Source organism: Convolutriloba macropyga, chromosome 8 (assembly GCF_964194025.1).
Source record: "Convolutriloba macropyga chromosome 8, txConMacr16.3, whole genome shotgun sequence".
NCBI lineage: Eukaryota > Metazoa > Xenacoelomorpha > Acoela > Convolutidae > Convolutriloba > Convolutriloba macropyga.
Window position 1 is genome coordinate 47,539,325 of NC_134475.1, and position 15,404 is coordinate 47,554,728.

The 15,404-nt window shown below is 37.4% G+C and overlaps 1 protein-coding gene across 1 annotated transcript in view; it reads right to left on the bottom strand.

Annotated features, from left to right (window-relative positions):
* The window catches only part of LOC142344155 (uncharacterized), an 83,228-nt gene that overhangs the window by 44,976 nt on the left and 22,848 nt on the right, over positions 1-15,404 (bottom strand). Inside the window, exons 3-4 of the mRNA XM_075395681.1 lie at positions 3,283-3,412; positions 2,374-2,480 (exon numbers count right to left, since the gene is read on the bottom strand). Coding sequence (XP_075251796.1) covers positions 2,374-2,480; positions 3,283-3,412 — 237 coding nt within the window. The remainder of the gene's footprint in view (positions 1-2,373; positions 2,481-3,282; positions 3,413-15,404) is intronic.

Sequence of the window (15,404 nt, forward strand, 5' to 3'; positions counted from 1 at the left end):
AAAACAGGCATTTATAAAAACCCAGTATTTATAAGAAAAGCCTAGCATTTATTAACCTAGCATTTATAAAAATATGATGGAACGCTTTTTCTGCCTAACCGTATTGAAAATTACTGGAACAAAATGGGAGAAAATTACATAGACTTCTTTTTGGTAATCTTTTTTTGTCAATCTATAGATTAAGTCGCAAATGTCCCACAAACTATTGATGAGTTTTAACCAGAGTAATCCAGAAATAACAATAGAAAATTGAACCTTGCCAGTTTTTATAAAATCATAACCGACAAATTTATTAAATTAGAATACTTTTCTGTCGAAAATTGGTAACAGATGTATCAAATTGAGTGCATTTGATCATCTATTATTGATTTTACAACAACTACTACTCTATAATATCTAGGGAAAACACAACATAATTCTCAAAGTTTTGAAGAACGTCTTCTGTCTAGCATACAATTCTTAAGCAACATAGGCATGTGTTCTGTAGAAAACCAGAGACAATTTTTTAATGATTGTAATCTAAAAATTAAAATAAATCGATTTCTGGTTACTGCAGATCTCAGCATTCGAAATTGGACAAACTTTGAGCATACTTATTTGACATCACATATATATTATTTCAGTACTTTATGCTCAACAGGGTCAATGTATTTATCCAAGAGAGCCGTGAGGTGTATTTTTAGAAAACCCGTCAAACTAAGAAAATTTAATTAAAGAGATTTTGGAATTTCGCCTTTTGAAAGAGCTATCAAAATTTAAATTTTTGTGAACATCAGCTGAATTTCATTATTTCTGTTTACTTTTTCAAAACGTTTTGCTCAAATTGATTTGGTTTTTCTAAAGGAATTGGAATGTAACTGCTACCATTATTTTTGTTAAACTTTTAAACAAAACACTGAGTTGCTTAATCTATTTATGTGAATTTTATGCAAAAATTGAATCATTTGAAAATTTACAGATTTTTTTAAAATATGGGTTATTTTGAGGCACAGCTGCAAATACTTCTTCAAAACATTTCCCTGAAGCCTGCTCTGAAGATCATTATAAACTATACGAGGACTATGGAAGACTAAATGAACCTTTGTAATCTGATAAGGAAATTTAGAACTGCAGCTTTGGAAATTTATCTAATTTAAAACTATTTAACACTATTTTGTTCACTTATATTGCCATATTTGGTCTAATTTAATTTATTTTGCTCCATTATGTCAAAATCCGGAACAATCATCACAGTTTTATAGCAAAGAGGAGATAGTAATGCTGTTAATTTTTTGAGCAGCCATTTTAATCACTCTGAATCAGTAAATGGAGCTAATTTTTTCCAAACGCTATTTGAACTGAAGAAATTTCTGGTCTTAAAGATTTTTTAGATGAGTTTTCAAAAACTACCTCTCTCTATTTTTATCTTTTTGACGAGTCTCAGAAATAACAGATTTTGCTTATTTTCAAGCGAATCATAAGTGAACCTTTAGTTCTTTTTATTTTTATTTATCGATCGTTAATCAGTAGTTTTTTGTTCTGATCATTTCAAAACAGCTATTTTTTTTATCAAAGTAGTTTTTCGTAATTATTTTTTTGCGTGCGTAAGTTCTCATGATTTGATCGTTATCACAGGTTGTTGTTGTTGTTGTTGTTGTTGTTCTAACCTTATTGTCACTCAGATCATTTTTTAGCATTTATCAGTTCATTTTTTTAGCATTTCAGGTCCTACTTTTTTAATTTTACGGTCTTCCTCGGATGATGCTAAGACCTTCTGATCCTGCGCTAAGAGCATTTGTAGGACAGGCTAAAACTAGATACGAATGAAGCAATATCACTCGAAAGACTTAATTGTCCTAAAATTTTTCAGAAATTGATAGAGTTTGAATTCAGAATCTCATTTTTGTTGGCTCGCAAAATTAGACGTTTACTTGATGCATTTTTTTCTGTTTGAGAAATTGCTTGTGCCTTATTTCATTTTTTAACCATGTGTTTTGTTCAGTTCAACTGTGTCCATTTTATTCAAACGGACGAAATTTACCTCATTAGCATACCAGCCAGTCTGTGTGTATTTGAGAACCGATCAGGAATTGCTGCGAATCCTTGTGTGGTTTTTTTTATTGAAAGTTTCCTATTTCAAACTAAATTATTTGGCGGATAATTAAGCCAACAAAGTGGAAAATGGAGCTCGGAACATAGTGCAAACCGAGCCTCCTTGTTTGTGAAATAGTTTTATCTGTATAAGAAAAGCCAAGCTGATAAGCGTGAAATATAATGAATCCATGTATAACTCATAATAATAAATAACTTACGGTTTACTTTGCCTGTGGACAAAATTAAAATTGGAGTATTTTTTCGGGGTAATTACTGGTTCAAAAGAAACTGAAAACCAACCGGATTTGCGCTGACAACAGACAATGTCATGAAACATCTGACACTGTTCAGCCAAGTCAGTATACTTGAGCAGAGAAGAATTGGCTGATCGTGTTTTGTCACTCCATCTGAAACAGACTACTTAGCTGATTTCAGTTTCTATGATCTATTTTATCTATCTTGCAATATTTTGCAACAGGATGGTGTACGTAGCTGCATAATTTAGCAAAATTCAACATTTTAAAAGAAATTCTGGTTTTATTGAGAGCTTTTTTTGGATAACAAAGTATAATGGATAGCAGAGTATCAGCAATGTAGTTGGAAAATACACAAAAACTTTACTGAATAGGTTCCTGCAATGTGCAACGGTGATTGCTAATTGCTCTATGTAGCAATGCATTGCTGATCGTGTTTTGTCACTCCAACTGAAACAGTTTGTATGCAGAAGAGACAACATCGTAAACAAATAAGAGCAAAGTTTTCCCTTCTTAACCATACATGTTATGTATCTGTTTCAGGATTCAATTACAGAAACAATTACAGTAACAAACACCACTGCCCAGCAATCAGCTCAATTATTTAGGGCTAAGCGGACTCGAAACAACTGTGTCCAGATCCTCCTCAGTCTGGCGTGTTAAGATTTACACCGTAGCTCTGGTAACTCTGGTAACGTCAGTTCTGTTCGGCCTATGCAGCTGGTGGTTTTTTCACTTTTCACCTTTTAAAAGATAATTTTCCTGGGTCTATTCTGCCCCCCCATGCCCTAAATTAGAATTTATGTGTTGTTATATAGCACGTTCATATGTAAAAAAGCACGTGCACCTGGGGGCATAAAAGATATATACTCACTAAAGCTGGGGGCCGAAACAGAATAGATACGTTTTTCTGTTTCTGAGTGAATACCCGTTAAATCTCAGCCCTGTTACTAACCCGAGTTTGAGTTGTGCAGCAGTCCATACAGACAGCATTCCATTCAGCACAGCCACAGTCATCCGGAAAGACTTGTGCACACCATGCAACTCTTCCTGTAGAGAGATGTTCGTCAACACAGTCGTAGCCGCTGAAACCAACAAACAACATAACTTAATCACAGACTTACTTTGTTTTTGGAATCCAATTTTGCAACTATAATAGAAACCAACAAGAAATCTGAGCTAGAGCACTTATTTCTACGATTTCTAATTTGATAAGTCATAAGGAGCGTTTTCTTCAAATTTGCACTTATGTTTGAACTTATGTTTGATTAAAAGCGGCAAGCTTCAGCGTTGTAAAAATAATGAGCTGGGAGCAGCTCAAATTTCTTGGTAAAGTCTCGAAAGTATTGTCGTACAGATTTACAATCTGTAGATTTGAATTGTTTCGTAGTGCCAATTAGCGTCCTTTATTTCGGCCAATTTAAGAGTGAATTGGCGGAGCGAATTCAAGCTTTATTTTGTTATTCAAATATCGTTTATTTGAGTTAAAAATTTAGGTTGATTTGGCGGAGCGAAATCACGTCAACTATCTATCGGGTATTTTGCTTAGCGAGAGATACCAAATTTTTATTGTGTCTGAATTTAGACTTTGGCGGATCGAAACCTAGTTAAGAGAGAGAGTCAACTATTTTAAATTACGAAATTGAGAAGAATGAAATTAGGCAAGATTAACAAAACTGCTTCACAAATTGTTCACAAGATAACATTACTAAATTGCGGCAACTGACAATCACGAGACAAGGTGAACAGACAAATGATCATGCATAGGATATAAACAAATTAACAAGCATGAAATCATCAGATTTGATCTTCAAAATTAAACTGAATAAATGAACAAATTAAAATAAGGAAATTGAACTAAATTAAGTTAAACAGAAAATTGAACTAAATTGGTTGCACCAAATTAATGAACTCAAACTAAAATGTACTATTGTACCACATTTCCCCCTTGGCGGAAATAAATAACATGTTATTTATCAGAAAATTAGTAAGAAATATGTACTTGTTAAATAATTAATACTGTAATGTTTTAGACAGAGTTTGGAATGGTCAGTTTTATTCATTAATCGCTTTCGCTTTCATAATACCTTTCCGCTTCGCCAACTGTCATAGATAATTCGGGTTCCTCATAATTCGGAGAGACGTAGAATTGAGTGGGGTAGGAAGTTGTTGGGGAGCATGGGCCGACTGTGAAGTTTGACTCCTCTTGGTTGGATTGCGCTGCAGCCGTTTGTATTGCAGAAATTATGGACTTGTTTTCGATTTGTTGTTTTTTAATGTTTTGCCGTCTCTTCTGTTTTCCAATTGCTGAAGTGCTTGGTGTTGAGGGAGGGCATGATTGAATTGGATTCACAGACTCATCCGATTCTGTTGTTGAAGTCGCAGAGCGTATTCTCTTTGAAGGAATTAGCGCTGCGGATGCTTTCGTGGCTGCTTTTCTTTTCGGTCTGCTTGGTGGCTCCGCGATAATGATGCTTGAAGTCGGTAGTTCCATTGGCACTGCGGGATCGTTATTTGACTCCGTGGTTTGATTTCGCGGCGCCGTTGCTTGTTGTATCTTTGGCTTGGTCGGCATTCTTACTCTGAGGGCGCGTGTTACATTAGAGTGAATGGACGACACTGTGCTGACGTCATCTGCCACTTTTCTGTGTTTCATTTTCTTTCCACCTTCTAACTTTTTTCTTAGTTCTTTTGCATGGTGATGAATGATTTCCTCCGTTGTTTTTCCCGTGGGGATTTTCGGGCGTCTATTTGCATATATTTGCAAATCTGTTTCTCGTTCCGCCTTTGTGCCGAACTTTGCGAGGTCAGAATTCCGTATAGTAACCTCTCTCTTGCCCGGTTCTTTGATTACTGATGTGTTTTCGGTTGTTTTAATAACTGACGATCCTGGTGCAAGTACGTCGTATAGACCGTCGAGACTTTTCTTTGATCGTTTTATTTGTGGTTTTTTCTTTGCCAATTTGAGCTCCAGTGACGATTCTGTTCTTGGTATCGGTTGGCCAACATCGGGGTGAGAAATTAATCTTGATTCTTTATCTGGGTCGTCCCTCTGTCTTTTCATTGCCTCCTTGCCCAGTTTGTCTTTGTTTATTTCCATTTCTATGTCGCTTCGCTCATCATTATCCCATTTGTCGTCAGTGATGAGTTGGTCCCATTTGACAGTCTCCAAATCTAAATATTTGTTAAGAATATTTTTGTAAGTTAAACTTTTTGAATCAGGATTAGTCGTTATATTGCTTAATGGTGTATTCGCTTTTCTGCCAAAATGTGCTTCAAAAGGTGATATTCCAATGGTCTTTTGACGACATATTCGTAATTGATAAATTATCGAATTTATTGATGCTTTCATGTTAAATTGATTTTGCGCCGGCGTTTTAATACAGGCTAAGCGATTCTTGATTGTTTGAATGAGTCTTTCAACCAAACCAATAGCTCTGTGGTCGAGTATTGGCGCCTCGATTAGCTGTATATTATTTTGATTACAGAATGTTTTAATTCGATGCCCCGTTTGACATCTAGTTTGATCCAATCTAATCGCGCGGGGTATACCGTGTAGCAAAACATATTCTTGAAGAAACTTTAAAATGTTATCTGCATTGGCTCTATCAAATACCTTTGCTGTTGGAAATTTCGAAAATCGATCAATACATGCAAGAAAATATATCTCTTGATTTTTCTCATTATAAATGGGTCCTCCAAAATCAATTTGAATCTCTTCATTAGGAACTTTACATAGCTTTAATGGTGCCCATTTATTTGCTGGTATAATAGGTTTTAAATTTTTACCAATTTTGACACATGGGTTACACTTTGCTGTTTTGGTGGCAATATCCCTGTGCATGTATGGCCACCACGCGTGTGTCGCCATATCCGTCATTCCCCATGTGCCAGGGTGAGTTGCGTGGATTGCATCTACATACGCATACTTGATAGCATGTGGGAGTGCAATTCTGTCGTCTATGCAAACACACCTATTCTTCACGTGTAAGTCCTTCTAGAAGGAATGAATGTAGGGTGAGATTTGTCTGCATCTGTCTTCATTGGACGTCAAAATGCAGTCGCGAATCTCTTTCAAGATCGCGTCCTTTGTTGTCAGGCTGGCCATGAGAGAGCTTGAGAAGATTTTTGAAAGCGCGAAATTGAAGGAATCCATGTACAAGTCGTCTACCGAAGGCGAAGTGGCTGTTGTATCTGTAGTAGGTGTAATGGGGGTCACGGGTGCCGCTTGAACAGTAGAAGGCCCCGCTTCTGCAAATCGAACTCTCGAAGGGGTCGATTGTTTTACAGTCATCAGTGTGTCGTCGTCAGAAGGTGATTGAGACATCATATATACTTTCTTGAATTTTGTTGCGATGCGTTGAAAATGAATTTGATTAGAGTGTGACTGTTCGGTGGGTCGGTTTAAGGCAAAAAGCGAGTGAGGAATGTTAGTTGTTTCGATTTTGGGGATGGAATTTAAATTATTTATCGTTAATTCGCTAATTGAGTCGTCAATTTGCGTGCTTGTAGAATGTTCTGGATTTCGCGGTGCGAAATCACCACATAAGTTATTAGTGGAATTTGGATTAATTACGACGCAATTTGTAGATTGATTTCGCGCTGCGAAATCGACGTAATTTTCAGCATTTAATAAGAAGCGTTTCGCGCTACGCTTAATTATATCCAATTTAGCTACAATAAATTGCTCGTCGTATGTGGATATATTAGCAGCTTGTTGATGCGGGTCGCGAGATATATAATCCACTAATCCCATTTTTGTGCCCGGAAGGTGATCAATCGAAAATTCAAATGGTAGTAAACGATCTACCCATCGCGTCAGTCTACTATTATAGGATTTATTGGATCTGTTTTCTCTCATAATAGAGAGAAGGGCTCTATCATCAGTTATCACAGTAAATGGTTTGCCGTATAAGTAATACTTAAAGTGTTCCACTGACCAAACAACACCCAGAAGTTCTAGTTCGTTTATGCTATATCTGTCTTCAACAGAGTTCAAAAATCGCGACGCGAATGCCACAGTATGCCACCCATTAGGTGTTCGTTGCTCCAATGCACATCCCAATCCCTTACGCGAGGCGTCACATTTAATTCGCGTTTCCAAATCCGGATTGAAATGTTTATTTTCAGTCGTTTCCGTAATTTGCTCTTTTATTAAAGAAAACTGTTTATCGTGCTCTTCCGTCCAGAGAAATTTCGAATTTTTCTTAAGCAATGGTTGGATGGGGTAACATAATTGTGACAAATTCGGAATAAATTTTCCAAGATGGTGTACAGATCCCATAAAAGATCGAAGTTTTTTAAGATTAGTAGGTGCCGATAATTTTCCGATTGCATCTGTTTTACTTGAAAGTGGGGTTACACCAGACTGCGTAATATTATGACCGAGCCATTCAATCGTCTCTTTTGCGAAATGACATTTTGCCAGATTTATGCGTAAATTTTCCTGATCCAGTTTTATTAGACATTTTCGTACTAAATGAAGATGATTCTCGATTCCACCTCTACTAACGATCAAAATGTCATCTAGGAAACAGAAAGTATTTTCTAAACCGGCTAGGGTACAATCAATAGCTTTTTGGAACTCCGCCGGCGTGTCTGTCAGCCCATAAAATCCAGTTTTAAATCGATATGTGCCAGTCATATCACCACTGACTATATTGAAGTTACAATGGCGGGCCGTATCACTGTGTAGCTTTAATTGACTATAAGCGTATTGCAAATCAAGAGTTGTGAAATAAGCAGTCTCCTGCGGCGCCGTTGACAGTGTTTGCGAAATCGTTTGAATTAGCGAATCTATATTAGGCATTTGATACTTGTTTTTATGAATAGCTTTGTTTAGGATTTTTGAATCAAGGGCTATTTTGATTGACTTATCCTTTTTTACCGTAATGACAATCGGAGATATGAAAAATTGATCTGAACAGTTGTTTAACTTTTCAATATGTCCTTCATTTAACAGTTTTTCTAATTCAATTTTCACTTCCGGTTGGAGGTGAATGGGTACTTTTCGTCCTTTTGATGTATTACTCGATAATTTTTGTGAAATTTTGAATTAACCGTGTGGTTTTTTGATTTCCCAATTCGAGATATCAAATCAGGAAATTCCTTTGCCATTGATTTCTTGATTGCACAAGGTGGATCTATATTGTTAACTTCAGATTGCGGACAAGGCTTCTGAGAAGTTGTAATACCTAACTGGTCAAAAAGGTCCCGTCCTAATATTGGTTTAAAACCATCGGATACAACTGTTATTTTTGCCTTCTGTATACTCCAATCATTGCATTTTACCGGCGTTTTTAAAGTACCAAGAGGTTGGACGATATCGTTCGAAAATGACTTCAATTCCAATGGTCTTTTCTCCGACCATTGTGATTGAGCGCAATTGAGCATTATTTCTCTTGCGAGTGACATATTAATAATGGTACAACCACTACCAGAGTCTAGAAGTAAATCGCAGTTTGTGTTTCCAATTGTTAGTGTTAAATTTTTCAGTGTCAAATTTGGGGAACTCGTATTTTCAATAGTGGCAACGTAATTATCATCCGAAGAATCATAGTCTGAATTGATTTGCGTATTATAATTGATATAATTGACGTTTAGACTTTCCTGGGTAGAATTTTGATTAGATGTTTCTGCCGTATCTATATTGTTAATGCGATTAGTTTGTTGAGTGTTTCTTGAAGAATTAAGTCTTCGACGACAAACTTTAGCGAAATGGTTTTGCAAACCGCAGTGATTACATTTCTTACCCATTGCGGGGCAAACCTGACGATGTGTAGGTGTCCAGACTTGACCACAACCACGGCATTGACCAATGGGTGCACGGTTTGTGACTGTTCTGCTTGATTGAGGTCCTCGTGCTCCCGCGCCGCGAAATCGATTGAATTGTTGTACTGTGTTTACCGTACTGCCAGTTGCGCCGTTATTAGATGAAATTCTTTGCTGATTCTGATTACCCATTTCCATGTTTACTGCAATGCTGAGTGCCCTCTCTGGTTCGACTGTGTCCCTTAGAAGCTCTCGCTGAATGTCATCGTCTAGCATGTTAGTGATGAAAATGTCCCTGATGATGGCTTCTTCACGGTTTTCAAAGTCGCAGTTTTCAGCTAGTTCTTTTAAGATGCTGTAAAATTGCTCTACAGTCTCCCCCTTCTTTTGTTTCCGAGAGAAGAACACAAATCGATCGAATGTGATGTTTCTTGGGCGGATAAAGGCAATCTCCATCATTTCCCAGAGTTTTAGAGTAGTCAAATCATAAATGTTGTCGTGCGGGAATTTTTGTGTTAATAGTCGTCTTCCTTCAGTACCAATACTGAGGTACAACAGGGACACGAATTTCTGATCGCACAGATTCCAAGGACGCTCCCCACATAGTATTCCCGCTTCGGTTATTTTTTGACACTTTAGTTCCCATTGTAGCTTCAGCTGGTTGTTTCTTACTCTACGTTCTCTTTCTGCTTCCTCGGTTGTGTCGTCAATCGGCATTTCGTACTTCGGTTCCACTGGTAGGCGAACTGTCGATGGTTTGGGTTGAAGCAATGTGTCTATAGTTATGTTCTCGCGAACGAGAATTGCTAGTTTTAATTGAATTCTCCATTTCTCCCATCTGATCGGTGGGTCTGAGGTTGGTCGTTCCCAAAATGGCTCTATCGACAGCGGTGTTTTTCTCGATTCTCGAGCTGACTGCGCCATGTCGTACAGATTTACAATCTGTAGATTTGAATTGTTTCGTAGTGCCAATTAGCGTCCTTTATTTCGGCCAATTTAAGAGTGAATTGGCGGAGCGAATTCAAGCTTTATTTTGTTATTCAAATATCGTTTATTTGAGTTACAAAATTTAGGTTGATTTGGCGGAGCGAAATCACGTCAACTATCTATCGGGTATTTTGCTTAGCGAGAGATACCAAATTTTTATTGTGTCTGAATTTAGACTTTGGCGGATCGAAATCTAGTTAAGAGAGAGAGTCAACTATTTTAAATTACGAAATTGAGAAGAATGAAATTAGGCAAGATTAACAAAGCTGCTTCACAAATTGTTCACAAGATAACATTACTAAATTGCGGCAACTGACAATCACGAGACAAGGTGAACAGACAAATGATCATGCATAGGATATAAACAAATTAACAAGTATGAAATCATCAGATTTGATCTTCAAAATTAAACTGAATAAATGAACAAATTAAAATAAGGAAATTGAACTAAATTAAGTTAAACAGAAAATTGAACTAAATTGGTTGCACCAAATTAATGAACTCAAACTAAAATGTACTATTGTACCACAAGTATAGTCACAGCCTACGCAGAAAGTTTTTGTTATCGTTTTGGAACACCATACAAGGTGGACGCTTCATTAGAACAACTGATACACCGATCGAATTGTGGACAGTAACTAGCGTCGATATTTATTTCAAAAAGAACCTGTCGTACAGATTTACAATCTGTAGATTTGAATTGTTTCGTAGTGCCAATTAGCGTCCTTTATTTCGGCCAATTTAAGAGTGAATTGGCGGAGCGAATTCAAGCTTTATTTTGTTATTCAAATATTGATTATTTGAGTTACAAAATTTAGGTTGATTTGGCGGAGCGAAATCACGTCAACTATCTATCGGGTATTTCGCTTAGCGAAAGATACCAAATTTTTGATGCGTCTGAATTTAGACTTTGGCGGATCGAAATCTAGTTAAGAGAGAGAGTCAACTATTTTAAATTACGAAATTGAGAAGAATGAAATTAGGCAAGATTAACAAAACTGCTTCACAAATTGTTCACAAGATAACATTACTAAATTGCGGCAACTGACAATCACGAGACAAGGTGAACAGACAAATGATCATGCATAGGATATAAACAAATTAACAAGCATGAAATCATCAGATTTGATCTTCAAAATTAAACTGAATAAATGAACAAATTAAAATAAGGAAATTGAACTAAATTAAGTTAAACAGAAAATTGAACTAAATTGGTTGCACCAAATTAATGAACTCAAACTAAAATGTACTATTGTACCACATTTCCCCCTTGGCGGAAATAAATAACATGTTATTTATCAGAAAATTAGTAAGAAATATGTACTTGTTAAATAATTAATACTGTAATGTTTTAGACAGAGTTTTGAATGGTCAGTTTTACTCATTAATCGCTTTCGCTTTCATAATACCTTTCCGCTTTGCCAACTGTCATAGATAACTCGGGTTCCTCATAATTCGGAGAGACGTAGAATTGAGTGGGGTAGGAAGTTGTTGGGGAGCATGGGCCGACTGTGAAGTTTGACTCCTCTTGATTGGATTGCGCTGCAGCCGTTTGTATTGCAGAAATTATGGACTTGTTTTCGATTTGTTGTTTTTTAATGTTTTGCCGTCTCTTCTGTTTTCCAATTGCTGAAGTACTTGGTGTTGTGGGAGGGCATGATTGAATTGGATTCACAGACTCATCCGATTCTGTTGTTGAAGTGGCAGAGCGTTTTCTCTTTGAAGGAATTAGCGCTGCGGATGCTTTCGTGGCTGCTTTTCTTTTCGGTCTGCTTGGTGGCTCCGCGATAATGATGCTTGAGGTCGGTAGTTCCATTGGCACTGCGGGATCGTTATATGACTCCGTGGTTTGATTTCGTGGCGCCGTTGTCTGTTGTATCTTTGGCTTGGTCGGCATTCTTACTCTGAGGGCGCGTGTTACATTAGAGTGAATGGACGACACTGTGCTGACGTCATCTGCCACTTTTCTGTGTTTCATTTTCTTTCCACCTTCTAACTTTTTTCTTAGTTCTTTTGCATGGTGATGAATGATTTCCTCCGTTGTTTTTCCCGTGGGGATTTTCGGGCGTCTATTTGCATATATTTGCAAATCTGTTTCTCGTTCCGCCTTTGTGCCGAACTTTGCGAGGTCAGAATTCCGTATAGTAACCTCTCTCTTGCCCGGTTCTTTGATTACTGATGTGTTTTCGGTTGTTTTAATAACTGACGATCCTGGTGCAAGTACGTCGTATAGACCGTCGAGACTTTTCTTTGATCGTTTTATTTGTGGTTTTTTCTTTGCCAATTTGAGCTCCAGTGACGATTCTGTTCTTGGTATCGGTTGGCCAACATCGGGATGAGAAATTAATCTCGATTCTTTATTTGGGTCGTCCCTCTGTCTTTTCATTGCCTCTTTGCCCAGTTTGTCCTTGTTTATTTCCATTTCTATGTCGCTTCGCTCTTCATTGTCCCATTTATCGTCAGTGATGAGTTGGTCCCATTTGACAGTCTCCAAATCTAAATATTTGTTAAGAATATTTTTGTAAGTTAAACTTTTTGAATCTGGATTAGTCGTTATATTGCTTAATGGTGTATTCGCTTTTCTGCCAATATGTGCCTCAAAAGGTGATATTCCAATAGTGTTTTGACGACATATTCGTAACTGATAAATTATTGAATTTATTGATGCTTTCATGTTAAATTGATTTTGCGCCGCCGTTTTAATACAGGCTAAGCGATTCTTGATTGTTTGAATGAGTCTTTCAACCAAACCAATAGCTCTGTGGTCGTGTATTGGCGCCTCGATTAGCTGTATATTATTTTGATTACAGAATGTTTTAATTCGATGCCCTGTTTGACATCTAGCCTGATCCAATCTAATCGCGCGGGGTATACCGTGTAGCAAAACATATTCTTGAAGAAACTTTAAAATATTATCTGCATTGGCTCTATCAAATACCTTTGCTGTTGGAAATTTCGAAAATCGATCAATACATGCAAGAAAATATATCTCTTGATTTTTCTCATTATAAATGGGTCCTCCAAAATCAATTTGAATCTCTTCATTAGGAACTTTACATAGCTTTAATGGTGCCCATTTATTTGCTGGTATAATAGGTTTTAAATTTTTACCAATTTTGACACATTGGTTGCACTTTGCTGTTTTGGTGGCAATATCCCTGTGCATGTATGGCCACCACGCGTGTGTCGCCATATCCGTCATTCCCCATGTGCCAGGGTGAGTTGCGTGGATTGCATCTACATACGCATCCTTGATAGCATGTGGGAGTGCAATTCTGTCGTCTATGCAAACACACCCATTCTTCACGTGTAAGTCCTTCCAGAAGGAATGAATGTAGCGTGAGATTTGTCTGCATCTGTCTTCATTGGACGTCAAAATGCAGTCGCGAATCTCTTTCAAGATCGCGTCCTTTGTTGTCAGGCTGGCCATGAGAGAGCTTGAGAAGATTTTTGAAAGCGCGAAATTGAAGGAATCCATGTACAAGTCGTCTACCGAAGGCGAAGTGGCTGTTGTATCTGTAGTAGGTGTAATGGGGGTCACAGGTGCCGCTTGAACAGTAGAAGGCCCCGCTTCTGCAAATCGGACTCTCGAAGGGGTCGATTGTTTTACAGTCATCAGTGTGTCGTCGTCAGAAGGTGATTGAGACATCATATATACGTTCTTGAATTTTGTTGCGATGCGTTGAAAATGATTTAGATTAGAGTGTGACTGTTCGGTGGGTCGGTTTAAGGCAAAAAGCGAGTGAGGAATGTTCGTTGTTTCGATTTTGGGGATGGAATTTAAATTATTTATCGTTAATTCGCTAATTGAGTCGTCAATTTGCGTGCTTGTAGAATGTTCTGGATTTCGCGGTGCGAAATCACCACATAAGTTATTAGTGGAATTTGGATTATTTACGACGCAATTTGTAGATTGATTTCGCGCTGCGAAATCGACGTAATTTTCAGCATTTAATAAGAAGCGTTTCGCGCTACGCTTAATTATATCCAATTTAGCTACAATAAATTGCTCGTCGTATGTGGATATATTAGCAGCTTGTTGATGCGGGTCGCGAGATATATAATCCACTAATCCCATTTTTGTGCCCGGAAGGTGATCAATCGAAAATTCAAATGGTAGTAAACGATCTACCCATCGCGTCAGTCTACTATTATAGGATTTATTGGATCTGTTTTTTCTCATAATAGAGAGAAGGGCTCTATGATCAGTTATCACAGTAAAGGGTTTGCCGTATAAGTAATACTTAAAGTGTTCACTGACCAAACAACACCCAGAAGTTCTAGTTCGTTTATGCTATATCTGTCTTCAACAGAGTTCAAAAATCGCGACGCGAATGCTACAGTATGCCACCCATTAGGTGTTCGTTGCTCCAATGCACATCCCAATCCCTTACGCGAGGCGTCACATTTAATTCGCGTTTCCAAATCCGGGTTGAAATGTTTATTTTCAGTTGTTTCCGTAATTTGTTCTTTTTTTAAAGAAAACTGTTTATCGTGCTCTTCCGTCCAGAGAAATTTCGAATTTTTCTTAAGCAATGGTCGGAGGGGGTAACATAATTGTGACAAATTCGGAATAAATTTTCCAAGATGGTGTACAGATCCCATAAAAGATCGAAGTTTTTTAAGATTAGTAGGTGCCGATAATTTTCCGATTGCATCTGTTTTACTTGAAAGTGGGGTTACACCAGACTGCGTAATATTATGACCGAGCCATTCAATCGTCTCTTTTGCGAAATGACATTTTGCCAGATTTATGCGTAAATTTTCCTGATCCAGTTTTATTAGACATTTTCGTACTAAATGAAGATGTTTTTCGATTCCACCTCTACTAACGATCAAAATGTCATCTAGGAAACAGAAAGTATTTTCTAAACCGGCTAGGGTACAATCAATAGCTTTTTGGAACTCCGCTGGCATGTCTGTCAGCCCGTAAAATCCAGTTTTAAATCGATATGTGCCAGTCATATCACCACTGACTATATTGAAGTTACAATGGCGGGCCGTATCACTGTGTAGCTTTAATTGACTTTAAGCGTATTGCAAATCAAGAGTTGTGAAATAAGCAGTCTCCTGCGGCGCCGTTGACAGTGTTTGCGAAACCGTTTGAATTAGCGAATCTATATTAGGCATTTGATACTTGTTTTTATGAATAGCTTTGTTTAGGATTTTTGAATCAAGGGCTATTTTGATTGACTTATCCTTTTTTACCGTAATGACAATCGGAGATATGAAAAATTGATGTGAACAGTTGTTTAACTTTTCAATATGTCCTTCATTTAACAGTTTTTCTAATTCAATTTTCACTTTCGGTTGGAGGTG